The following is a 27,149-nucleotide window of genomic DNA, read 5'->3' as shown; positions in this document are numbered from 1 at the left end:
ACAACAAAGAAAAGAAAACTGAACACCGAAACTGAAGCAGTTTAAGAAGCACAAGAGACAAATTAAAAAATCGTATAGCAAAGTTCGAATGTCGTTACCATATATTGAATAAGCAATAATCTTTAAAATGCCATAATATTTTCAATCGACCAATTGTTATTACCAACTCATTACGACAATAGAACTGATCCAAAAATATGGTTCAGTTTTCTCAGATGTCTTTTGTCGGACTTCCAAACATGTGCAAATTATTTATCTGTCTACCTAAATAAGCCCACAAGCCACAATCTTGAATCCTCAATGGCAGCACCTTTATGTAACTAGATCGTAATCAGTGTCGCTCGGAGCAGCTGCGGGTGTCATAATATTTATGACAATTCTCCAAAAACTAATAATCATTTCATCTAACCTTATCGGCAAATCGGCAAACTGCCAGCATTGGTTCAATTCGGACCACAGAGCGGCGTAGAGAGCAAATTCTAATGATAATGACCACCTTTGAGTGCGCTGGCAGGGGGTGAATTCATGTAAAAGATTATTATAATTATATAGATAGTGCAAGAAATTACAACAGCCAATGTCAAAAAATTCAACAACAAAAAAAAACTGAAAGCAACAACAAGCGAATGCAGATAATAGCACTTCACAGCCTGCCGACCGCTTGCTGAACCTTAAGAGCCGCAAACTCGGAAAGCAGCATTCAACAATACAGACAATAAAAACAACAACAATGCGGGTACGTGGAAATCCACAATGTTGGCGGTGAAAGTAAAAAGCACATCATTTTCTGATTTTCCATTTTGGCAAAACGCTACAAAAACAAAATGCGCGAACAGCGTGCGGCGGCACCCAGCAACGCTTGGCTAAGAGCACGGCCACAAGAGGTCGCAACAGGCAACTAAACGATCGAGCTCAGCCAAGGCAAAGACAGCCATTAAGGAGGCAAGGTCAGGCGCACCGAATCGTGCGGCAAACGATTTGGGCAAATGCAATTGTGACGCTGACACGTCCAAACAAGCGCGAATGTGTCGGCGGGAAATTGTTGGTGTGCGCTAAAACCTTGACATTTTCACTTGAAACTCGCTTTTTATCGCTTCATTAGTAACAGCAGTGTTGCCACAACAACAACAAGCAAACTAATTGCAACTACAACATCTACGTGGCATAAAGGAGAGTGGCAGAAGGTGTGTTAGGAGGCATACACACATACATATATACAGTGTGTGTGTGTGTGCGCGCGAAACATGATCGTGAACACGAACAATACAATGCAATTTAAGTGGCCGCAACAACAGCAATAACAATGACAGTGACAATAGTCAAAGAAAGAAAAAATGTATTTTTTATATACTTGTATGTATGTATGTAGGTATGTGCGTGTGTCTCTATCTCTATCTGTATGTATGCCTGTGTGTGTGTGTGTATTTGTGTACTCAAAAAGGTGTAAAAACAATCAAATTTATGAAAAAGAAATGAAGTTCATAATTTTAAGTGAATTTATGATGTGTCAAATTTTGTGGCAGCGCGCACAACACGTTACGCTACGTGAGCGGCATGCAACATTTTCGATCCGACACGACGGGGCGGTGGCAGCAGGACTTTCCCGCGCACCCATAATCAACCGCACCGCTCCTTTTTGCCCACGCCAATGGGCTGTTTGTGTGCCGTGAACAAAAGTGAAAGTAGTTTTACGGCCACCATTGTTGCCACACTGTGTGGCAATATTGTCACATTGACCGTGTGTTGCCGATTGTCATGGACGGCGCCTCACATCTATGTCGTTTGCCATTTTTCTAATGAAAACCTGGCGGAGCGAGTGAGCGATTGCGCATATGAGCGTATAAATATCGAAAAATATTTGCTTACATCGGTGTGTGTGTGTGTTGTGTTAAGGAGTGAGCGTGTGGGCGCCAATGAGATTTTCGATATTTATTAGTTTATGCAGAAAATCGTCGAAAGATAAAATAATGTAAAATAAATATGTTTCGAATTATTGCTGCAGGACAATGGCATAAATGGTCGTCAGTGCGATAAATGTCGTGTGAAATATTTTCATTTTTGTTCATATTTTTTTTATGACTTTTTGTTTTATCTTGTTTTTTTTTTTTTTTGCTTACCGTTCGCTCCCAGGTTGCTGTGTGGCCTGTTTTACACGTGGTGTGAATGAATGTCAATGAATGCTGTGTTTCTCATGTACTTGTAAAACGATATCCATTTCGGCGCCCTATACGCCGGAGTGAGGGTTTGTTAAGCTTGTGAGATGCTTAGAGACATTTTATTGATTATAGAGAGGAGTGTAACGACCAACTGATGGTCCAAGATCGAGTATTAATATTGAGTATTACGAGTCGTAATGACTCGGATTATTGGTGAAAGCAGAATATCAGCCTTCTTCTATTTTTGAAAATCTGCGGAATTTCAAAGTTTTGAACAGTCTTAGGCTATCAAATGTATTTGAAAAATGTGAACCTTGATACACACTATGCAAATGCGGAAAGTCACCGAAAAGTGATTATAATGCCTGTTTTTCCTCACAGATTTTTTTACCTGAACCCCGGTTTGCCGAGCATATACATATTTCAGTTGCGAAGAAACCCATGATATGATTGAAAAAATTGTTTAAAGGCAAGAAGGTGAACCAAAAAATAGGATTCCACTTGAACAGCTGTAATGCCGGTCCATTGTAATAACTAAATACTCCTAAGTGTTGATGGAAAAGACCCTCAAAAATCAACAAAATGTATTGAGCGTGCCGCAAATTTGTTGTGGCGCCCAATATCGATTCCGCCTATTTCACCAAGTTTGGCGTAGATATGACTATTGAGGTGTTTCAACCGCAGTCCTGCCAAAGCTGGACAATCGAGAAGAAAGTACCTGAATGTTTCCGCCTCAACTTTCTCCATACAACTTCAGCCTTACTCCATGTAATCATGAAAAGCTCATCGGCCTTGTAGTTTTCAGCGATTCCGCTATGACCGAGCAGCCAAACTAATTTTCAGCTTGACGCTATCGATAGTGAAGATTAAAGACTTATAGTCAAATAGAACGGTTAGCATGTTGACTATGTAGCCAAGGTTCAAATTCTTTTTGTTGTACCGGCTCAACAAAATCGGTTTAGTTCAAAAAAAATAATATACCTTCAATTAAACGTGCTGTTCTGACGAAATCGGCCTTACACAGTCGTTAAATTTGTAGGTTTAAAGGGGGGAAGCCAACAAAGGAATTGTTACTCAAAATCGGACTTGGCCAAATGGCTACAGTGGTAACAGCTGTTTTTATAGAATAAACTTTATAATCATTGAAATTAACAAAGAATAAAGACAGAAAAAAAGGAACGGAGGAGCATCCATTTTAGTCCACTGAAAACGACGAAAGTTAATTTTGGCTTTACGCGAAGTCCGCTTTGAATAACTCGACTGAGCACGAAACAAAGAGATAACTAGATTTTGTCGTCTTAACCACTGCAACATTCGGTTGGAGAGAAGATTCAATCATATGCCATAAACGCTATAAGACTATGACGGAACTGGTAGTAGAATTGAAACTTTAATTTTAGTTAAATTTTCTCAAAAGGCTTTTTGCAATATTTCAGTATTCCAATATTGACCGAGAATTACGACAACTCATTCTTCAGTAGAAAAGTGCTCATTGACAAAATGCCAGTTCCTCCGAAGTGCATAAGACCTCTTTTATAATTTTAGCATATTTATCCTTACATAATATTAGCACGATATTCAATATTTATTTTTAATTTTATATTATCAGTAGAAGACGTATGCCACAAAAGCTTAACGCCAACGCTGTAGGGCACCTGTCCATATTTTCACACCATCCACAAAAATCAGTGAATTTGCATTTAGTGAGGGTAAATTGAATCCTGGTGGGAGCCAGCAGAAAGCAAAGCACAATAACACCTGTTGCAGCTTCCAAAATTTCAACTCAGCACCTACGCATCCTCAGCGCCTGTTTCAGCTGGCCAACAACAAACAAACGAACCAGCGACCGAACGATATGGCTAAGAAACTGTTTACACCCGATTAAACAAAAAACTCTGCAGCAGCTTTCGCATCAGCGAGCGTGTCCTTTGCGAGCGAAGAATTGTGAGAAAATCGTTGTGTTGCACGCGGCACAAACTTTGGCTGCCAAAAATCTGTGGCAATCATTATATGCTTTATGTATGTATGTATGTGCAGTTATTAATTGGCACACCAATATCAAATGACCGACGGAGAGGGCACTTCATCGTGGCAGGTGCATATTTGGAGTTCGAGACAGCAAGCAGCCACCCAGACAGCGAGAGGCATCCATCAGCGCATCACAGCGCACTCACGGGTATACATTCGATTTCTTTGTTTGGAAAGTTCATCAGACTGTTGCTAGTCAAAAGTGAAGTTGAGACGCTTAAAAATGAATGTTGTCGCAAATTATACGGATAATTCACACGCTCATCACGTTATCCTCTAAATATAACGCGCTCATATGTATGTATATATCTATATATATATAAGTATGTATGTGTACGTGTGCATGTATGTATGTGTGTTTATGTTGTGGCCAGTGTAACAATGTGTACTTTTATGTTGGCAGCTAGCGCTTGAGGGGCCAAGTGGGTAGCGTGGCCGAGCGGTCTAAGGCGCTGGTTTAAGGCACCAGTCTCCTCGGAGGCGTGGGTTCGAATCCCACCGCTGCCAAATAATACTTTTTTGCAATATTTTTTTTTTTATTTTAACAAAATATTTCAGTTTTTTTATATAACTGATTTGAATTAAAAAATTAAACGGCACACATATGCACATATTTAGTACATACTAATTTTTTTTTTTAATATTTACTTTAATATGTGATTTCGCTTGCATGTGGTACGTTGTAAAGAAACGATTCCTGTTGCATTGTATTCCGTTGCTGATTTCTCATGCTTCACCGCCAACCATCATACTCCCCCGCCATCACCAGGCGACGTCGCTATTAATGTCAGCGTTGTCACTGTCACATCACCAAATCGACCAGCGTTGACAGCCATATTCACATAGCACCATCTAACTACTCGTCTCACGACTTAATTGCGCGCCACTTGCCCCCTACTCCCCCTATAGACGGTGCATCTGTTGGCTGTGCGTTTATCTGCCTGCCTCACATTAGATTTGTTTCAATATATGTATGCCTCTTGTTCACTTGCCACCGCTTTGAAGTGGCCGTCATTGTTGCTGTTTCTTTTGCTGTTGTAGTTACTGCCGCATATTGCTGCAATCACTGTTGCTACAATTGTAGCAGCTCCATATGCCGCGTCGGCTGGTTACGAAACTCTAGAAAAACTTCCGCATTCATTTAAGATCTCTTCCATCGTTGTTTTTGTTGTTATTATATTTATTTTGCTGTTTGTTTGTCGTTGCATCGCTTCAGCTGCTGCCGTCGCGTCATTGCTATTATTAATGTTGACTCCAGCTCCGGTTGCTTTACAGTTTGTTGTTGTTGTTGTTTTTCTGTAGCTTTTCTCACTGTTTATGGCGCACAGATCCAGCCAAACAAGCCGCAATGACAACTCGCCGTCGCCGCAAGTTGCTAGTAGCAAATGGCATTACCGTAACTGCCACATAATTTTGAGCGACGACTTCTTCTCGGTGACAGTGTCGCTTGAGGCACAGGCTCCGCTTAGATTTGGATTAAGCGAGCTCTTTCAATCTTTACGGATTTGTTACTAAACTTTTTTATGTATTTTTAGGTTAATGCATGAGACTTATTAACATATTGATTTATTTCATCGATTACCTTATGATCTACATACATATGTGTGTATGGTACATATGTATATCATATGTAAACTTCATTTACATACACAAAATATTCAAAATATATTATAGAACTTATTGAAGAATTATTCAGTATTTACTTTAAGAAATACTTTATTTTTCAGATGGACGATTTACTCTAAGGAGACGGCAAGTAGATACACAATTATCTATATATACCAGTTTATATATAATATATAATATATAGTATATTTGGACGCACCAACTTTCAGTCCGACATTTGGTGTTCTATATTCACTTTCACTATTTAATTCTCACATTTTTTTTTTCAAAATTCATTCCGAGTGGAAATGAGTGCTCTGAAAAGTTAATTCAAAAAAATTTTCGGTTGTTTTTTACTTAAAATCAGTTGTGTGAATTTGGTGCGTGCAAACATGTACGAGGTTTGTTCAAAATGTATCGCGAATTTTGTATTTCTTATATGAGTAAGCGCTTAAAAAAGTTACTTTTTGTGAACTTGTTCAGCTCCTCCTTCGATGCAATTTTTATCACCTCAATCGTAGCGTAGCGTCGTCCTTTCATGGGCCTCTTCAGTTTTGGGAACAAAGAAAAAGTAATACGGGCCCAGGTCTGAGGAATACGTTGGCTGCGGCACCATTAATATGTTGTTTTTGGCCAATTACGAGGTTTGTTCAAAGGCTATCGCAAATTTTGAATTTTCGCGGGCTACGTGTATCGCATCTTCACCGATATCTACTTAGCTACAGTACTGTACAGCACACATTTTTTCAAACTTTCTTACGATAGTGTGAAAATAGGTGAAATCAGATGATAACCCAGCCCACTGCCCATATAACGGTTTTGTTAAAAACTACTAAAAGTGTGATAAGTCTATAACGAAATGCCTAAGGAAAGCTTTATAATGACCGGTGTCAAAATTGGACGATGGACGTGACACTGTCCGCTTTTAGGTGAATTCACATATCTTGGAACCTGCTCAACCGCTTTTAACCAAATTTCGTATATAAAATTTTCCTAATATTTCTATGTTAGAGTGCGAAAATAGAGGAAATCGAACAATATCCACGCCCACTTCCCATATAACACAATTTTAAATTCCATCTGACTTTTTCATATTCCAATATAAAAATAAAGGTCAAAATGTATAATTTTAATGAAATTACAATAATTGGACAAATTTTCTTAAAAATTATGTTTCTTAGCACTGAATCAGAATCGAATTGGTCTAGACCTTGGTTTAAACCTCATATCATTAATCTAATAAATGTCGATCCACTGGTTGACGTTTTCCACATAAACTCAAGCTTTCATTCATTTGTATGAAGTGAAGTAACAAAAACGAAAACCAAAATGAACAAATTTCTCGTTTTTCAGAACACCAAAACCACTTGTTTTTGTATTAATTTTAATTTCCAATTTCACTAGCTTGTAAAATTTTTCAAGAAATACTAATTTTCTATATACTGATGTATAAGGTGTGTCTTAAAAATAACCGAACTTTTTGGATATTGAACAAAATGCACATTAACATATATTAGCTTTGAAAGTTTAAGAAAATAGTCACATATGTAGTAATAGACCACGTGAATACGGAGTGGGGTTTGGTTTATCATAATCTCGTTCACTTTTAGTTTTCCAGAATTTTTTTTTTGTTTTGTGGTAAATAATTATTTGGAGAAAGGCTGAATACTGAATGAATTGGACTAGCCAGACATTAGCTCTGATCTGAATCCAATCGAGAACCTTTGCCTTACTTTCAGGTTAAAGTAACGAAGAAAACACCCACAACTTTAGAAAAGCTTGACTAAATTTTGGAAAATGTGCGATAAATTGAAATAACTCTTTAAACAATCGAAGATTTAGTGGATTCTTGGCGTATAATTATATTCGGGCAGTCATAAAAATCAAAATAAATCCAACAAAATAATGAAAGCTAGTTTTAAATTAAGTTCTATATTTGGCTAACAAAGTATTATCGTGTTGTTTTATACTCTCGCAACCTGTTGCTACAGAGTATAATAGTTTTGTTCACCTAACGGTTGTTTGTATCACCTAAAACTAATCGAGTTAGATATAGGGTTATGTATATATAAATGATCAGGATGAAGAGACGAGTTGACTGTCTGTCCGTCCGTGCAAGCTCTAACTTGAGTAAAAATTGAGATATCTTTATGAAACTTGGTAGACATGTTTCATGGTACCGTGAGACGGTTGGTATTGCAGATGGGCGTAATCGGACCACTGCCACGCCCACAAAACGCCATTAATCAAAAACAAATAACTTGCCATAACTAAACTCCGCAATAAGATACAAGACTGTTATTTGGTACACAGGATCACATTAGGGAGGGGCATCTGCAGTTAAATTTTTTTTTTAAAAAGTGGGCGTGGTCCCGCCTCTAATAGGTTTAATGTGCATATCTCCTAAACCGCTAATGCTATAATAACAAAATTCACTGGAAGCAAATGTTTTTAGCACTTCTATTGACGGTGTGAAAATAGTTGAAATCGGGTGGCAACTCCGCCCACTCCCCATATAACGGTACTGTTAAAAACTACTAAAAGCGCGATAAATCAAGCACTAAACACGCCAGAGTCATTAAATTTTATCTCTGGGATGGTATGAGATGACTTTATAGGAACCGCGTTCAAAATTAGGCGGTGGGTGTGGCACCGCCCACTTTTAGGTGAAAACCCATATCTTGGGATCTGCTTAACCGATTTCAACTAAATTCGCTACACAACATTCTTTTTATATTTCTATGTTAAAGTGCAAAAATGGGCGAAATCGGACTACAACCACGCCTACTTTCCATATAACACCATTTTAAATTCCATCTGATTATTTCACTTTCCACTATGCAAATCAGGCAACAATGACTGTATCGGGATAAAACTTTGCGTGAATAATGCGATTAAAGTATGCCACCTTGTGGCCAAAAATTGTCTAAATCGAACCAAAACTGTTTAAGCCCCTAAGTACTAAATATGTGGACCCCAGTGCCTATAGTTGACCTTCTACCGAAAATATCAGCCAATCCACAAAGAAATCTCAAACGAGTATACTATTTGACTTTGCGAGAGTATAAATGTTCGGTTACATCCGAACTTAGCCCTTCCTTACTTGTTTTTATATATTTTTTTATTGTAATTACAACTTACTTTCAAATATTAAAAACACCAACCCAAAAGTGAGGAATCTACTAGTTAAAGTTACTAAAGTTTTTGTTTTTTTTTGAAGAAGACACCTTTCTCTAAAAAATATCAATTTCATTATTAAATAATTAAATCAATTAATTTCATTATTTTCTATCAACGCTGTTCGTGGAATATTGCGTTCTTCAAATTTTTAAATGTCATTTTTTTTTTGCTTTAAGTTAGATCACAGTCTGTGTGATTATTTCTTCTTTGTTTCAAACGTTCTTTCCAAACACTATTTTCCTGAGGGCTGAGGAAGAAGTCATTGGTAGCCAGATCACTTTTCTTGAACAACTTGACTTGAGGACTTGAGCAACTTGAAACTCTTAGGTAAGTGTGATCGCTCATCCCTTCTTTACCCACTGGGCTTATGAGTTCCCACGTTTCACTTGTTTCCATGCTAACTTTTCCAATGTATTGGAGTTTCGGTAGTCGTAACTTTTGCTGTGTACACGTATAGTATTTTTCGATAACTTTTGTAACTGCACAATAATCAAAATCATATTTCTGCGGTTTCTAAATGCCATTTAAAAAATGATCTAATCATGTAGCTCGAACTGCCCCAAATATTAGATCAATGAAACTACGATTTGGATGGTTATTCTTCCAAAAACTTCAATAGCACCAAACTTCTCTAAGTGTTTTGTTATTCTCCCTGAAAAAATTGCTAGTACCAGTTATGTTTTTTAGGTTGGCTGAGATATCAATCTAAGATTATGGATTTAATGGATGGATTATCGATTTCATTCCGAATTGTCTTATTTTGAATAGAATTTTTCGAGGAACGAAATAAAAAATATGAATAATTTGATATCGGATGTGTTAATCGACTCCGAGAATTTCAAAATGCAAGTATGATTAAAACTAGAGTTTCGATAACTCGTTCAGGACTCATAAAAACTTACTAGATTAAGGTAAGTAAGTGTATAGAGGCGTCAATCATATTGAAAGTTTTGTTCTTAAATGGATCTCACGGCTCATGGCACACTCGTTAAGTGAAGCTTCAATTTTTATACGCCGAACATCAGAGACCCTTTAAGCGTGACGAGCTGAGTCGATTTCGCCATGTGTATTTGTTTTTCTGTTATTCTGTATACATGCGAACTAGTCGCTCAGTTTGTGAGATATGACGACCATTTTGTTGACATCCTTTCCACAAAAAGTTGCATGGTCGGTACCGCCGATATTGGACCACTACTGAAGTATAAGTAGCTGCCGTATAAACTGAACGGTAATAATCCGTAGTTACTTTTTTTTCAATTTCTTCGAGTGCGTTATCGCCACAAAAGACACAAAACTAAAATGTATAAAAAAGAAGAGTACGTCCAAAAACTGGTCAAAATTAATTCCCATAATCAGGGTAACGGTGTTTGCCAGTAATGTACCGTTACATGTTACACGCTTACTGTTAATAAATGGAACGTTGAACAGTCGTATCGATAAATGAATCACCGCTTCGGCTACACGTGGTTGTTGTTTCCAAAAAAAGAAATGCGAAAGACTGGCCCACTGATGCGTCGCACGATTCTTGTTATATACCAGGTATATATACAATACATATGTACATATGTACGTATGTAAATGCAATGAAGCAAATAAGCAAGGTACCGTAAGGAGCCTCAATAAAGACGGTCGTCAGTTGGCAAAACAAGAAAGCAAAACAAAATGAAAGCACATAAAAACCAACAACAACACAACAACAATCAAAACAAGTCCAAGGCAGCCAAGTTGCACTCATTTAAAGCCATTGGGCAGCCAGTAACCTGCGTACGACAAGCTACGAAGCCTGCAAGCTGGACCGCTGTTGCGACAAAAGAAAGCAGAAAACGAACTAAAGGCAAACGAAATGAAAGAAAGAAAGAAAGAAAGGCTCACAAGCCGTTTACCAAAGATAACAATGCAAGTCATGGCATGGACTCAAGAGAGGTCAAGTGAAGGGAAGTGCAAGGCGTAGAACAACGGTAGTTTTAAGTTAGCCACCTTGTGGGGCATTGACGAGAACGGGCAACAACAACATGAACGATGACTGTGAATGGTGGTCAACGGTAAATTATGCAATCACAACATGAACGCGGCACTCTTGACCGAGTTTTCATAAGCCAGATTAACGGTGCATGCGCAAGCACGATTGCCGCTTGTACCCGCTAGCACCGTTATTGCGCTGCGCCAACGCAGTAAGAATTGCTGCAGCGAGAAATGAAAGAATCTTTTGTGAAATTTAATAAAATGAGTTTGCGAAAAATAACAAAATATTCTCAATGTATACGAACTAAATGAAATGAAAAATTATAGAAAATGTAAATAAAAAAATAAAGAAGAATTATAATTATAATAATAATAATAATTTTAACAAAACAAATGGTAAACATAATAACCAATAAATATTTGTTATTACAATAAAATTTAACGAGTAAAAAGTTGTCGAGGCTGTTTTTGCACTATTTCGAAGTACTTTCCGATTTTTTTACACTTTCGGAACTATTTCTGCATTTTTATGAATTTTTAACCATTTAAGAACTATTTTGGGATTATTTTCAGATGACTTCGGGTTCTTTTGGCACTATTTTTGCATAGCCATACAAATGTTTTAGTTCCGTAATACCCGAGAAACCCCAAATTTAGACATATTTTACAATAAAAAATTTTGTTAATTTTTTCAAGCTTGAGCTCATTTTTAATATCCAGAACAGGTTATAGGCATCAAGTTTGCCATGAAGTTTGTAACACTTTTAAGGAAACCGAGGAGACCCTATAAAATAGATAATAAATGAGCAGCCATGAGTTCTAAAACACTTTTTTTTTATTTTTGAGGGTATTATAATAGTTTTTAGTGTAACCGAAGTTAGTTTTAAATTTTATGTTAATTTTTTTTTAAAGTAAATTGATTCAAATATGATTTTTGCACGTGAATCTCAATAATCGAGATAATCCAGTTTCAATATCCAGTTTCGTAAGTTTATTTGTTGTTGTTATAGCAGCAGAAAACATTCACAAAATAATATTTAAGAATGCTGCTAAGTTGACAGTTCTTCGTCGGATATAGATCCTAGTCTAATTCGATTCTGTAGACTCAGCTATCGAGGGAGCGTAGATGCGACTGTCTTCTCCTAATCCACGATGAATTTTATACCCAACATATCAAGTAACAACTTTTCTAACTTAACAAATGATCCCGGTTCTTTCTGGTTTCATAAACCTGAGCGAAATTGTATTGTCTATATATATCTTATATAATAGCAACGCTTTTTTATCACCCATATTTGTGACCCACTCAAAAGCTGACATTTAGCAATGGCTTTCATTGTATATGTGATTATATTTCGTAGTGTTTAGCGTAACAAATTACATACATATATGCGGGAATAAGTACAATATAATTGATATCTTATGCTCTTATAAAAAATTCTATAAATGTGTCTTTGCCAAGGCCACAATAGGCGCAGCTGTTGGTATCTCTGGAAATACGCAAGCGCTGGCAGCAATATCAATGTGCGTATACTTCAATGGCAAGCTGGACTCTAGGCCATGCTTGTCCAAGCCAGTGGCCTGAATGAGAAAAGCGGCTGGAATCTAAATTATAGAAATTAAGATAATTAGACATTTAGAATGCATAAAAATTAAAAAAAATCAAATTCAAAGTGATTTACCTGGTGACCACGTGGCGTGCGTGTCGATGGTGCATTGTTGGCTTGCACAATGTCTTCACCAATCACTTTACCCTTGTTAAAATCGAAATCATCTGGACGCAAAACGGACACCTCGAAAGGTTCGCCAAACGACTGACCAGTCTCCTGCAACAGACGTGCATGACCTGTCTTATGTGCCACACTATTATCGATGGCAATGGAGTAGCCATCACCAGCGGAAATACAAGCATGACCCGTCAATGTAGCAATAGTGAAGAGATGTGGATCGGGCAGTTTGCGCTCGATGGCGATCTCTTTCATGCGGCACAGAGCATCCGCCATGCACATGCGTCCCTCGGCATCGGTGTTGCCAATGCGTATGCGTACACCGGCGCGTGAGGTGTACAACTCATCGGAGACATAGGATTCTTCACCAACCGAATTGCGTACCATGCAAAGTGCAGCAATAACATGCACATCGGCAGGCTTTTGCTCATTGACAATCTGTGTGTGAAACAATTTAGTTAAAATTTGTGGTAAATAAGTATGAATTTGTGTTGTGCTTACCTGCATGAAGCCAGCAACAGCGGCGGCGCCACACTTATCACGCGACATGCCGGCCATTACACCGCCAGCCTTAATGTCAGCACCACCGGTATCGTAGGTGACACCCTTACCCACCAACATCAGCGTTTTGCGTGCCGGTTGCGGTGGCACATACTCCAGAAAGATGATGCGGCCACGATGGCGACTCACTTGATTGGCAGCGCGATTGACGGCGGCGAAAAGTGGATAATCCTCTTGCAACACATTCAAATCGCTAATGACTTCCTTCTTCAGCGAGGACAGTACGCTATTAACGTAGTCTTCGACGCGAGGTGGCGCCATGCGTTCTGGATCGCCAACACCTGCAATTGAAAATGACAACAGACTGTTAGCAGTATCGTTGCATAATTTTAGGCGTGTGTATAAACAAATCATTGAACGCAGCACTGCCAGCTACAAAATACTTAAGACGGATAAATGAAACTGCATTCAATTCCATTTCAGTATTTTTTTGTAAATAAGAGCATTTGTTATACTCTCACAATAATTCGATTAAAAACTGTATTTCTTTAAAATCGTGCTCACCAATATCGCGTGCCACCATTCGACCCGATTCCAATACCAAAGCATCTTTTATAATTTCTTCAGCTCTTGGCGTAGCAATCAAAAGCGACAGCTCCTTAATACGCTTTGCCTGCTCGGGCACATCCTCACGCAATTGAATCGGCTAAAGTTATTAATTTGATTTATTTGTCAAATTTTCTACTTAAAATATTATCGCTACTTACAACATATAATTGATCCAAAGCACCCAGCACGGTGCAAAGCTCGGCATTGGAGAAGCGCTTGCTCGCCGGCACCAGCAGCAGCGGCGATTTGAAGCCAGCCTAAGCAAATAAACGAAAGTGATAAGCGTTGCGATAAATTCATTTTTGTAATGAACTTGAGCATATTGTAAACATATTTATGTTGATCCGTTATACATATTTGCTTTACAACTTTATCTCACCTTAATGGCGCGCTCCAATGACTTGGCTGCCGCTTTCTGATACGTGCGAACATCATGATAATCAGTCAATTCCTGTACGGGTGAATAAACTATGGGCAAGTCCAACTTGGGCGACTTAAAGCATGAAACCACACTATCAAAAGCCTTATCAAATGAGCGGAATTCACCGAATTGCTCCACCAACTCTGGCGGCACTTGACGGTCGATAATACAGAGTACATCGCAACTGGACTTCTGTATGAGTTTAGCGATTTTCACACTGCACGGCAAGAGTCTAAGAGCAGGAAAGAAAAAAGATGAATAAAATATATTAATATAAATTTGTATGACATGCACTTTTAAAGTTCAAGGTAAATACAATTCAGAAGCAAAACAACTACAACTGCACGCTACTAAGTGCAAATATGTATTCATATATAATATATCCATATACATATTATATGTACATACGTATATATGTGAATGTGTTATATGGAACCAATCAGCACATCATTGTGTTCATGTGCCATTTGCGTTTTATAGCAATTGACATTAAACGCTTTGTTGCATTCGTTCATTTCCTCATCTGCCTTGCTGTATATTTGTTATAAACAATTATTTTTTTTTGTCCTGCGGTATTTTTTAAGTGCCGCTATAAATAGGTGACTGCCAACTAACATTCATAATTTACAACAATTGATTTGCAACTGTTTCTTCTTATCAGCTGGGAAATGGGCGTATAATCAAACGATTTCACAAGTGCATTTAAAATTTTTATTTTGTTTTGTTTTATGAGACCAAATCTGTTTTTAAACGCAGCCTCAATTCGGGAACAAATAAACTAACTAAATACATTTATGCAAATGAACTTTTGTTATTAACTAAATGAATTTATGTAAATTAACTTGTGTTATTTATATAACTAAAGTTCGTCGGAAAAGCATTTAAAAGAAAGTTTCAAAAGTATAACCCCGTACGTTTTAGCATTCTAAAAATAATTTATCGTAATAATCGTTTAATGCACACACACTTGCACTGTATTTAAAAAAAATTTAAGTCCAACACATTTAAAATATGTTTCTGTTTTTCCACATCAACTCTTAAAAAATGCTTCAATAAAGCTAACTAATTTACAACTCCGGCATTAATCTAATCAACAATAATAAAGTATACAAAATAATACACATAGTAACAACCCAAATCTTGCAGCAATGTTCCAAAAAAAAGCGTTAACTTCGGTTGCATCGAAGCTATAATACCTTTCACAAATAAAACAGTTTCCATACAAGAAGTTGTATCGGTTAGTTTGTATGACAGCAGTATGTTATAGGGGTTACGTTAAGAACAATTTTGACGGAGATTTTACCGCTACCTTAGACAATAATCCATGCCAAATTTTGTGAAAATATCTCGTTCAATAAAAAAGTGTTCTATACAGAAACTTGATTTTGATCGTTCAGTTTGTATGGGAGCTACATTCATACACATATGTATATGCTATAGTGGTTCGATATCGGCGCTTCCGACAAATGAGCAGCTTCTTGAGCAGAAAATAACTTGTGCAAAATTCAGATCGATATCTCAGTAAGACGGACATGTCTAAATGTCATGTCGTTACGCTGATCATTTATATACCTATATGTATATATTATAGGGTCTACGACGCTTCCTTCTCTATTACAAAGTACGTGGCGAACTTAATATAGCCTGTTCAGGGTATAAAAATAAAACAACTTATCAGACTAGATTTCTTAAGCCCATTTCATAATTTTATATTATCTAACTTATAGTCTGATGTACACATGTATAATCAATGATTTATGTGTTTTGCTTTTCACATTATCCTACACAGTAGGCCATAAAGGTTTAACCTAGAACAGACCGTGTAATAGATTTTTATGAGAAAAACTTTTTATGAGAAAGACTACTGTTTAATTTTTTCTTCAATTTTAAGCACATTTTTCTCTGAATTACTTTGTTAAACTAATTAATATGTTTAAAACTTTTCAAGCTCTTAGTATACCATCCTTTACACCACTATTTGACACTTACAAAGTGTTGGATATACAAACTTCAACAAGCTCGAGATGATCCTTCTTCCTTAACGGCGAATTGCTCCGTCTACGATAAGCTGATCGTTTATGTGCCATTCGAACAAAATTTTTGTTTTGAATTCTTGTTAACTTTTTATTTTATTTTTTTTTATGCGCGTCAAGCATTTTATTCCAATATTTTTGGGGTTACTTTGAATTACATTGTTTTGAATTATTGGGTAGATGTACTTATATACATATGTACGATACATAGGTGTATATATGACTATAGGCTATTGGGATAAGAACTTAGTATTCATAATATAGAATCAAACTTTTCTTTAGCGTCTATTTTTGTTTACTTTTGTAGTTTTGACTTAAATTTGTATTTGTTTCTACAGTGTGCAAACACTTGCAGCTGATAATATCTATAAAATATTTAGTACACGTAGATAGCTGGAGTCTTTCGCATATTAATAGAAAACTTTGTGATCAAATATATGCAAGTATACATTGTAGATATATAAATACGTGTATACATATGAATATCTCAAAAACTTGTACAGCATACACTCATATGCTTGAACATATAAAAATTCACACAAAAATGTTGCTTATTATAATGTCCAATCATGCAGTGAACTCTGAAAGCAGCGATATGAAAAGTTTCTGTTTATATTATCTATTAATTTTAATTCTACATTTATATTGTCGATTGAAACAAAGGAAAAGTATAAATTGGTATGTCGACGCAAATTAGTTTCTTTCCCCAATATAAGAATATATTCATTTTAACACTTTTGCATTTTTCGGAATACACGCCACACGTTATTAATTTTTTTTTGCTTCAAATGTGTCAGTATAATATACTATTGCAATAAAACATCCAAGAGCTTACTTACGTATCGGCAACCATGTTAACCAATATATTTCAAATACACAAATATTATTAAACAATTTAAACAACCGACAACGACGACGATTGCTGCCTAACTGATTATTACAATACAACTTTCTAATCTTCCAACACAAATTTTATACCAACATTCGTGTACTTTGTTATTTTTGTTTTATGATGCCGATTTATCTTCTGAGTATGTATATACAGTCAAATTCGCTATTGATAAGGTTAACTTTTTCTTATATGAAAATTGTTTACGTTTAGTTCTAAATCATTTAAAGAATTAACTATATATAACTACTGTATGCTTTAAGCATAGTAACCTCTGCTGTTGATACAATTTTGGTTATTGCACTTACCTCTCAATACCCATGATGGAAGCTGGACACACTATCACGCCTGAAGTTTGTTTGTTTTGTTTTTAGTTTCCTACCGATTATATAGAGTCTTATTGACTAGAAATTAAGGTAGAAAATCGGATTAGACACAATAAGTACAACCAATTAGTTATTCAATGAAAATGAGGCTGTTCGATCCTCTTATTAGTTACAAATCAAGGAAGATATTACAAGTATTTGGCACACTTTGTGTAACCGTGACTACGTTCCATGAAGAAAAACTTTTACTATGAAAATCAGCTCAAATGAGTCTCACTTTATAAAAACCGGTCAGAGTATCTGTTGGTCTGCAATTACGAATAAACAGAGAGGAACGTGTTACTATTGCACTTATCGCTTAAGCTTGCTAAGTCCAAATTGTGGCAATACACATGCCAAATGCATGATTCTCCGGCTAACAATACCTTACAAACTATATACTTTGTGCTATCCACTGCTCACTGTAAAGCTTATCGCCAATGAGTAAGCTGCATTTCTCAGAAAACTTTAAGCTAATCAAAATTTAATTTTACTTGTGCAAGTCTCTTTTACATAAAAATTTGCCGGTGAACCAACTTAATACACTCTTCACACGTTTTAATCGCGCCATCAGCTGTTGTGGACAGTGCTGCAAACAGTGTGTTATCTTTATAACAATTTACCCCGTCTGATAAACATTAGGGATTTTTACTTCGCTAAATTTAACAAAAAACAGCCAAACATGTACATATATTATATACATTTATTTTTTATATAATTTTTACACTCCATTTATATAATTTCTTATATCGTCAATTAAATGTGGTAGCTCCTTTGCGTCAAATAATATAATTTTGCGATAGGGAGTTAATGTCGCATCGCCTTCTAGCCAATCTCCACTCATACCAACATCGCACTCGTCTGCAACAGAAAACTCGAAGGAATTTACTGCCTTCGCACAAATCACTTCCTCTTCGGCATTCGTATATGTATCTTCGGTAGGCTTTCCCTTCCGTGCCTCTTTGCGATAAAATTTAACTATCATTATAAAATAACTAAAGTTAAATTGCATGCCCTTCTGTTTAGCCACTAGCACTTCTTTATGTAAATTCTCCAGCAACGGTACTGAGATTTGTGCTGGAATATTTATGAAACGTTCATTGATAAGAAACCCCACTGGACGTCCCTCATTTCCCAACACATCTCGTAGGTGAGTAAATACTGAATCTGGTGCATGCTTTTCAGCGCGCTGTATTAGATATCCGCGCAATTGTTCTATACAAGCAATGTCCTTTTTTGCCGTCAAATTTATGACTGTTGTAATACCAAATATTGTGCCTTCTTCGATCATATCATCGTCCATATCACTCTCAGCACCATCTTGCTCACATTGGTAAATAACACTGCCAACATAATTTTGCCCTTAAATAATAATAATATTTTAAGCAAAGTAAATATTATATTTACAGAACATTTACCGATTATCATATCAGCCATTTGCATGGTGTTTACTGGCGCTCTTAAAAACACGCGCTGCAGTAGTTGTGAAATTCCATGACAATCTGGATCTGTGGGAGCACGACCTTCGAAATCAATTTCCACTTCCTAAAACATAATTATGTTTATTTTTTGTAAAGTGCTTTGTTTAGTATTCTGTTCTTCTACAAACCTCATTGCCGGTATAGGCATCAGGATGTGGCTCATCGTCATCATCATCCTCACTTGAGCTATCCGAGTCGTCTGCTGTTTGGTCTTCCTCCATAGAATTCAAATTCTTCTTTTTGTTTGCCGACATTATGAAATGAATTCAAGCTTAAAAATTAATAATATTTTGGCAATACCACAATTATGAATAAGAAAAACTTGTTTTGTATCAAATCTGCTTCTTTACCAGAACAGCTGATTAGTCTGCACGTGTTGCTTTCTTGCTGTAGCAATGAACACAGCATTACACACAGAGTTGCACAAATCACCATAGTTCTGTGTAATTTTAAAAACAAAATATTTATTTTAGATTTTGCAAAAGAATTATGCTTTTGTTCAACTGTATAATATAAAAGATATTTTTTTGACAGATTATTTCTAATTAATAGGTTAAATACTTGAATTTTTACATCGGATTATACAAACTTGATAGCATTGACTTTTCTGCTAATAGCTGTTGGCAGCTCTAATAGAAAAAAATAATTGACATTTTATTTCTTCGGTTAGCAAAGAAAAAGTGCAATTTGTGTTGTTTTTGAATCCCAGCAAAAAGTATGCATACTGATCTATCTCCACATCTGCATACATCGGAGTGCAATACCTTGATTGAACAACTAAATAATTGCCATATTGAGGTAAAAAAATATTCCCAAACGCGGTATCCACAAGTTGTTACAGCTTACATAATTGTGTATTTAATTTTCAGAATCAATTTGCTAAATTTCTTGGCGTCTGCAACGATATTGATAACCAGTTGGTGAGGTGCTTAAAACGTGAACGTCAAGCACGTGCTGCAGCAAACCGTGTGAAAGCGGCGGAGCGACAAGCTCGCTTAAAGGAGCGTCTAGTATCCTCATAAACACTCTCATCTTAATTTTAACCAATCAACCAGCAATGCCTACCGAACCAAACGATCCACTTGAACCATACTACTATAACCATGTGCCAGAAGTCATTGGTGGTATAGACGTACCGTCCATTACAGAGGAATGGGTGGAGAATTATCCCAGTGTTGTGGATCGATTCTTCACACGGTACTATTACATTAAGGAAAGTCCAGAACCGGCACCCTATCAAGTACTTTTTCACTCCAATCGTATTTGTTTAATTTGTTTGGCTCCCGAGCATCCAGCAATAAAAGACGGCATAAAATCATTTACCTTTGATATTGGCAATACAGATCGCAGTAAAAATACAGTGAAAGGAAAAGGCAAGAAAGGCGGTATGGTTCTACAACATGACTCCACGCTAGCCATATTGACCAGCGAGCAAAATAAAGCTTACAAAATACCTAGTTGTGTACAAAGTAAATTGGTGGAAGTGAATACAGCGTGGGTTGAAGCACCAAAGAGATTGGAAATGGCCGCCGAAGGTGAAGGCTATGTGGCTATTGTACTACCAAAACCTGAAGATTGTGAAAATATTAAACGCAGTCTATTAACACAAGCACAATATAACGAAAAGTGGACTGCGATAAAATTGAATGCTGAGCAGAAGTTAGCAAATGAGAGCAACGTTGCTAAAGCTCAGCACAAGACAGCGCAAGTTGAGCAAGAATCTGCGCCAGTGGAAAAACAAAATACAGATTCATCATAGTGTAGTTTAATTACATATGTCTTTTGTTGATATTTGTGAAGTTCTAAAAAAATATGCTTGTTTTTTATCAAAACAGCTGTTTATGTTCATATATTTAAGTTACGGTGTATTATAACATAGAAACAACAAATTCTAATTTTCTGCCGAATTAAAAAAAGAGTCACCATGAATTTTGAATGCCTCACATTAATAATAAAAATGAAATATGAAGTGTGTGTGGCTTGAAACTTAAGCTGTTAAATAAAACTATGCAGTTTTAAAACCGAAAAAGCGACTGACATCGAAAATAGAAATCTGTTGTAGATTGCTGCATCGATAAATTTATTAAAACACGCGATTTGGTTTTTTTCTAAGTGATTTTTTATTTGTTGTTACAATTCAGAGTCTATCATTATGTCCAACATTACATTTAAATGTAAGCTCACTGATATTTCAGCTGTCATAAATTGGCTAAATCATTTTTACATTAATTTGTCGATGTAATGCTTACAACTTGATTTAAGTTTCATTTATTCTGTTTCTTATAAAAAATCATGCAACGTCTTCACTGTTTTGCTCTTTTTATTGCATTTTTCATTAAATTTTTTACATTTTACTCACTCAAATAAAAAAGAAAACTTATTAACTATGACAGGGTCTAAATTCACAATGCCTTTGGTGCAGTGCAGTGATAGTAGTTAAAATTATATGTATTTTTATTATATTCATTATTTTTTAACACGCAAACTTATATAATATATTAAAGCTCTCTCAATGGAAGCAAAAGAAAACGGAAAACATATTACTGTGGTGCATAGGTTAGGACACACTGTATGGAGCATATACGAAATTATGATTGTGCACAATTATTACAGAACAATTAAACAATTAATTTCAGAAAATAAATGCCTTCAATGGTTGTGCAAAGGTTTTAGTTGATTTTGTAAGTAAAAGATTAAAGCTTCGTTAAGGCGGAATTTCAAATTTTCACGGGTTCGAATTCGGGCAAAGTTTGCTGGTTAGAAATTTTTAAATGTAGTGTTAGCGATTTATATTTTTGTTACTGTTATTTTAGTCATCTCTCCCTCTATAATGCTTATTTATGGCCAATGCTCGAGCGCATATGGGTTTTATAAAATTTTGCTATTATCCCTTTTGTCTCAGTCCCTCCCACTCGTTACATTAGTTAGTAAGTAATTCTGTGTGTTTTTTTTTTTTTTTTTTTTTTTTTTTATTTATCCGAAGGGGGAATCTTCTGAAAGATACTGCCACAAGTGACAGCATGCACGATTCATACCGTGCGCTAAGTGCACCTCTTTCGGGACCACGCCCGGTCCATATTTTTTTTTTTAATATGCCGAACTCGCGCAGCGGTACGCCTACGTGCTAAACCCTTAACTTCGTCAGCTTTGTATGTACCTTGCGGGACTACCGTAAAGTATTTCTTCGCAAGGTTAGCTTAGCCTATGGGCTCTTTCATCTCAGTGTACTTATACTCTATCTATTGCTCTTATTTCTCTCTTTCGCAGCCGTTCTGCTCGTCTCAGCTCTATTAGAACTTTTGCGGCCAGGTCTTTTACGGCGAGCCACACCTGCTCAGACCGCAGCATATGTGGTACTAAGTTATCTGGTGATACGGGTTCTGCTATCTGTTGTTCTAGCAATGTCCTTTCCACGTTATATCGCGGGCAATAGAAGAAAATGTGTAGAGCATTCTCATTACTATTACCACAAAAGGAACACGTCACTCCATTATCATGGCCATACTTGTACAGGTACTCTCTAAAGCAGCCATGGCCAGTTAATAATTGCGTCATATAAAAGTCCGTTTGTCCGTGCTTTCTTTCCACCCAGGTTTTAACATTTTTGATAAGCCGGTGTGTCCACCGCCCTTTGGTTGTTTCGTCCCAGCGGTTTTGCCACTCGTTTAAACTCTTTTGTCTTTCTTCTTTTTGTTCCTCTATTGTCAATGACCTGCCGAGTATTTTGCTGGTATCGTATATTCGTTTGAGCTCAAGTGCCATTATATCTGGTGGCATTATACCGGATATAATGCTAACAGCTTCTTGCGATACTGTGCGGAATGCACTGGCTACTCTGATGGCGCTTAGTCTGAACATTGAAATCACCATTTTGGCATATATTTTATGGGTCAGTGCTTGTGCCCATACAGGTGCCGCATACAACATAACTGATTGGCTGGCTTTTGCTAAAAGTAACCTTCTCGCTTGATTTGGTCCACCTATGTTAGCCATAATTCGCGCTAGTGCCGAAATACACAAACGCTTTGGATTTGGTGCAGCTCTTTTGCTACTATTGCCACAGCAATGTCATCCGCATATCCAATTATTTTCGCTTCTTTTGGTAGAGGGAGACGCAATATTCCATCGTATAAAATATTCCATAACATTGGGCCCAAAACAGAGCCTTGTGGAACTCCACCAGTTACTGCATAACTTTTCACCCCCTCCTCAGTGTCGTATAACAACAGCCTGTCGGACAAGTAACATCTTATAATCCGCAATAAATATACCGGAATATTGAGGTTCTCTAAGGCTCGTATTATGTGTGGCCAGTTTGCTGAATTAAACGCATTTTTCACGTCGAAAGTGATGATTGCGCAGTATTCTTTTGTGCCATGCATCCACCTAGTACCTTCAATTGCTTTATCTGCTATTCCGGTCAGCTTCTTGATTGCGTCGATAGTCGAGCGCTTCCTGCGAAACCCGTATTGGTTGCTAGATAAGCCATCTTCAACTTCTTCCAGGTGTGCTTCAAGACGTTCACAGATCAACCGCTCCAGAATTTTCCCTATTGTGTCTATCATGCACAGTGGTCGATATGCACTAGGATCCCCAACTGTTTTGTTTGGCTTCTGTAATAAGACCAAACGTTGTTTTTTCCATATTTTTGGGAAAACACCATCGGTTAAGCACTTCGTATATAGCTGGGTGAAGCATTTTAGGTTTTGCTTTAGTGCAATCTTCAGAGCACGATTTGGGATGCCATCCAGCCCCGGTGCTTTAGCATTGCCGAAACGTGTAGCAGCATTTATAACCTCCATATCGGTAACTACTGGTATAGCTATGCGTTCTGATTCCTCGGGGAGAAACCGCTCTTCTTCTCGCGTGGGCTGTGTTGGAAAGAGTGTTTCCACAACACTTTTCAGAAGGGCTGGGCAGGTTGGCGCTTTTCCTTTAGGACCTCGAACTTTAGACATGACCAGCTTGTACGCACCGCCCCAGGGATTTTCATCGAGTTTGTTACAAAGCTCTTTGAAACACACAGCTTTGCTATTTTTAATAGCTTTTTTCAGTTGCTTGCGTTTGGCCTTGAAGTTTTCACGTAAACCATCTTGACCTGCCGTGCCTGTACTTCTCTGGTACTGTCGCCTCGCTTTATTACAATCAGCTCGCAATTGTTGGATATCATTATTCCACCAGTATGCTGGCTTTCGTTTGGGGTGTTGTTTCCTTCGAATCATGGCGGCGTCACAGGCTCTCCAAATATGTTGAACAAGCAACTTAGCCTGTTGGTTGGTGTCTTCTGATTCGGGTATGTCTTCACTCAATACGAGTTTGAATAAATCCTCATCGATTGTGTTTTTCTTCCACCCTTTAGCTTGTACCTTTTTTTCACGCGCACCTCTTCTTTGTCTTAAGGAGCAGTTGCTTACATCTATTATAATTGCGAAATGGTCACTGTGCGTGTACGTGTCACACACCTGCCACTCTGCCGTTCGTGCCAGAGATTTACTTGCAAACGTTATGTCGATAATGGAACCACGACCATTTTTTTCGAATGTGTTCCTAAAGCCTGTGTTTAACAGGACAATATCAAGTAGCCCGAAGGCTTTCAGTAACGCATGTCCTCGCTGGTTTGTGCTTCTGCTTCCCCATTCTAAGGCCCATGCATTGAAGTCTCCTGCTATTATGTTTGGTTTGGTTGCGTGGGCATCCCCAACCAACTCATCGAGAACCTTTTTCGAAGACCGACTGTGGAAGGCTTGGTGGCAAGTAACAACTGTAAAAGTGTATTCCGCCGATTTTTACTCTCGTGTAGAAGGATTTTTGTGTCAGTGGTTTGTCCTGCATCATTTTATCACCGCAGGTCCAGATTGCTGCTTTTTTGGTGCTATCAGAAACCCACGTATCAGAGCTCAGGTTTTTGTATTGCTCACATATCATTACAACATCGACGTTCCTTTCGTACACGGTTTGCGTCAACAGTTCTTGTGCGGCTTCGCAGTGGTTTAGGTTGATCTGTAATATTTTCATTTCCTTTTCTTTTGGCAGGCTTCTAAGAAAATGGGACATCTCCGGCTCCCAATTTGATGGTTTGCACTCGCTCTTCCTTTGCTTTTACACAAGACACAGAGTGGCTCTTTACGACAGTCCTTCGCATAGTGTCCAGTTTCTCCGCATTTCATGCAACATTTACTCCTGTCATCAGGATTCGTGCACATTTTTGCGACATGCCCGAATTCAAAGCATCGGTAACACTTTTTTACGTTTACTTTTTCTCGAACTCTACATACTACCCAGCCAATCTTGACTTTTTGTGCGCCTAGTAGGTGCCTTGCCTGTTGCACTGGGAGACTTATCTCCGCCTTCTGTGTACCTGCGTATGCCTTCTTTACATGTTTTATTGAATCGACGCAGAAGAGATTCAGTTCTTTAATTTGTGAACGAATGGCCTCGACTATGTCATCCTTCGTTGTGATTTCGTCCAAATCGCGAATTTCAACAGTTAACTCGTGAGTCAGAGCTCTAGTCTGCGCCTGGTCTCCTAATATCCTGTCTATTTCCTTCCGGTATTCATGGATACTCCCTGTTTGTGCTCTTCTTAGCTCGAGCAACATCTCTCCCTTGGCAGTCTTTCTTATCCTCGACACGTTTTCTCCGAGCTGTTTCATGTTTCCATCCTTTTTGACCGCTCTCAGTATGTCACTGTAGGCCATATCTCCAGTTTTTGCTATGACTAGAGCATCCGGTCGTGGTGGCTGCGGTAGCTTGGCATTTTCCTTCTTCGCTTTTTTGTTTTTGGGGGTTTTGTATTTTACTGTAACCCAAGCTTCGTCTCTTGGTGTTTCTTTTTTCCCTACACTAGCTGGCTTCTCGCATATTTCCTCTACGCTCTCCTTTTCCTTTTGCAAGTCTTCACCCTGCGACCTTTTGGTCCTTTTTGGTGGGGTGTTTCGCGTCGCTTGCCTCTCATCACGTAGCCTTTTCGGTGTGGCTACTACAGCATTCCGTATGGGCTGGTTTTGTGTACTGGAAACCTTCAGTTTAGCGAGATCCTTCTGTGCACTTGCATGCAGCTTCACAATTGTGTTTAGAAGCTCCCTCATGGGGTTATTAATGGAGCGTTGTGGGAGACTCATCATACCTGTTAATTTCTTTATGTTTTCTCCCAATTCGTGCATGTAATCTTGCACAACATCATTTTTTTGGAACAGCGTCGGGATTTCCTTTTGTAGCGCGGGCGGAGAAGACCGAGCTCGTGCTTGTTTTTCGACGGGCGTTTTCTCTGGCGATCGGGCTAGTTTTGGTGCTCGCCTGAATGGATCAGTTTCTGCTGGTTTGCTCAAACTTGTAGTTGTATCTGATGCAATGGCCAAGTGGTCCACCATCGCATCATTGCAGTCGTTGGATATCGACGGTCGGGAGCCTGCTTGCTCACCCCCCAAAACCGCCGGCACTGGGCTTTTTACACCCTGCACCGTAACTTTTAATTTTCCTGTACTATTCCCAGACATGTTTTGTTTTTCCGGGATCCTACCCGTACCATTTTATACCTACTGCAAGGTGGTTTGCTCAGCCGCTCCTAACCTGGAGGCAGACGCTACCCAGTAAGCCGCTCAATCTGAGTCAGACGCTTTCGGGGTTTTTGTGTTTGACACTTATTTATGGGCGGTGTCGAGTCACCCCATCACAGAAACTTCGTAGGGCAGATATAGCTTTTTAGGCTATACCCTCCATCTCTGCTGCTTTGGTCGGGGACTGCTTATTGAATATTCGCAGCTAACCTTCATATCTGGAGGCCGTTCAGCTATCCGCCACCTGCTGACCCCCACAGTAGCATAAGCTAGCCCTGTGAAAATATTAAACGCAGTCTATTAACACAAGCACAATATAACGAAAAGTGGACTGCGATAAAATTGAATGCTGAGCAGAAGTTAGCAAATGAGAGCAACGTTGCTAAAGCTCAGCACAAGACAGCGCAAGTTGAGCAAGAATCTGCGCCAGTGGAAAAACAAAATACAGATTCATCATAGTGTAGTTTAATTACATATGTCTTTTGTTGATATTTGTGAAGTTCTAAAAAAATATGCTTGTTTTTTATCAAAACAGCTGTTTATGTTCATATATTTAAGTTACGGTGTATTATAACATAGAAACAACAAATTCTAATTTTCTGCCGAATTAAAAAAAGAGTCACCATGAATTTTGAA

The 27,149-nt window shown here is 37.8% G+C and overlaps 5 protein-coding genes and 1 non-coding gene across 9 annotated transcripts; 3 read left to right on the top strand and 3 right to left on the bottom strand.

The window, feature by feature from the left end:
• Positions 1-4,609: 4,609 nt before the first annotated feature.
• On the top strand, positions 4,610-4,691 carry TRNAL-AAG (transfer RNA leucine (anticodon AAG)). The gene has a single exon. It is a non-coding gene; the product is annotated as a tRNA-Leu (tRNA).
• A 7,559-nt stretch (positions 4,692-12,250) lies between these two features.
• Positions 12,251-18,043, bottom strand: Dip-B (Dipeptidase B). 4 transcript variants are annotated; one of them, XM_014234526.3, is made up of 8 exons: positions 17,900-18,043; positions 17,420-17,515; positions 14,148-14,421; positions 13,927-14,025; positions 13,724-13,865; positions 13,160-13,500; positions 12,614-13,096; positions 12,251-12,536 (listed from the first exon to the last, which is right to left on the bottom strand). In XM_014234526.3, the coding sequence occupies exons 2-8, from the start codon at positions 17,431-17,433 to the stop codon at positions 12,372-12,374; spliced, it is 1,518 nt and encodes a 505-aa protein (XP_014090001.1). In that variant the 5' UTR covers positions 17,434-17,515; positions 17,900-18,043; the 3' UTR covers positions 12,251-12,371. The 4 variants fall into 4 exon arrangements, with proteins under 4 accessions (XP_014090001.1, XP_036224326.1, XP_069961843.1 ...); XM_036368433.2 differs by having other exon boundaries at positions 17,863-18,024; XM_070105742.1 differs by lacking the exon at positions 17,900-18,043 and adding an exon at positions 17,630-17,646.
• Positions 18,044-18,161: 118 nt separating this feature from the next.
• Positions 18,162-19,332, bottom strand: LOC106617357 (protein BCCIP homolog). The gene is made up of 3 exons (XM_070105740.1): positions 19,086-19,332; positions 18,895-19,021; positions 18,162-18,838 (listed from the first exon to the last, which is right to left on the bottom strand). Exons 1-3 carry the CDS (start codon positions 19,209-19,211, stop codon positions 18,198-18,200), a joined length of 894 nt encoding a protein of 297 aa, XP_069961841.1. The 5' UTR covers positions 19,212-19,332; the 3' UTR covers positions 18,162-18,197.
• Positions 19,333-19,674: 342 nt separating this feature from the next.
• Positions 19,675-19,979, top strand: LOC106617376 (COX assembly mitochondrial protein 2 homolog). The gene is made up of 2 exons (XM_014234510.3): positions 19,675-19,755; positions 19,827-19,979. Exons 1-2 carry the CDS (start codon positions 19,675-19,677, stop codon positions 19,977-19,979), a joined length of 234 nt encoding a protein of 77 aa, XP_014089985.1.
• Positions 19,980-20,014: 35 nt separating this feature from the next.
• LOC106617375 (protein Abitram) lies at positions 20,015-20,986 on the top strand. Its single transcript, XM_070105741.1, has one exon. The coding sequence runs from the start codon at positions 20,015-20,017 to the stop codon at positions 20,714-20,716; it is 702 nt and encodes a 233-aa protein (XP_069961842.1). The 3' UTR covers positions 20,717-20,986.
• Positions 20,987-21,053: 67 nt separating this feature from the next.
• On the bottom strand, positions 21,054-26,764 carry LOC138855773 (uncharacterized). The gene has a single exon (XM_070105739.1). It carries the CDS (start codon positions 26,451-26,453, stop codon positions 24,969-24,971), a length of 1,485 nt encoding a protein of 494 aa, XP_069961840.1. The 5' UTR covers positions 26,454-26,764; the 3' UTR covers positions 21,054-24,968.
• Positions 26,765-27,149: the final 385 nt, after the last annotated feature.

The sequence above is a fragment of the Bactrocera oleae genome, chromosome 2, assembly GCF_042242935.1.
Source record: "Bactrocera oleae isolate idBacOlea1 chromosome 2, idBacOlea1, whole genome shotgun sequence".
NCBI lineage: Eukaryota > Metazoa > Arthropoda > Insecta > Diptera > Tephritidae > Bactrocera > Bactrocera oleae.
This window is presented reverse-complemented; position numbering and strand designations above follow the sequence as displayed.

Bases quoted from the DNA above. Each gene is read 5' to 3' on its own strand.
- Dip-B (XM_014234526.3), bottom strand. The intron at 14,026-14,147 runs GTGAGATAAAGT...TTATTTGCTTAG, and splicing joins CATTGGAGCGCGCCATTAAG to GCTGGCTTCAAATCGCCGCT. The intron at 13,866-13,926 runs GTAAGTAGCGAT...TAATAACTTTAG, and splicing joins CTTTGGATCAATTATATGTT to CCGATTCAATTGCGTGAGGA.
- LOC106617357 (XM_070105740.1), bottom strand. From the start codon at position 19,211: ATGTCGGCAAACAAAAAGAAGAATTTGAATTCTATGGAGGAAGACCAA. The intron at 19,022-19,085 runs GTTTGTAGAAGA...ATTATGTTTTAG, and splicing joins ATGCCTATACCGGCAATGAG to GAAGTGGAAATTGATTTCGA. The intron at 18,839-18,894 runs GTAAATGTTCTG...TTATTATTTAAG, and splicing joins AATGGCTGATATGATAATCG to GGCAAAATTATGTTGGCAGT.
- LOC106617376 (XM_014234510.3), top strand. From the start codon at position 19,675: ATGCATACTGATCTATCTCCACATCTGCATACATCGGAGTGCAATACC. The intron at 19,756-19,826 runs GTAAAAAAATAT...TTTAATTTTCAG, and splicing joins TAAATAATTGCCATATTGAG to AATCAATTTGCTAAATTTCT.
- LOC106617375 (XM_070105741.1), top strand. From the start codon at position 20,015: ATGCCTACCGAACCAAACGATCCACTTGAACCATACTACTATAACCAT.
- LOC138855773 (XM_070105739.1), bottom strand. From the start codon at position 26,453: ATGTCTGGGAATAGTACAGGAAAATTAAAAGTTACGGTGCAGGGTGTA.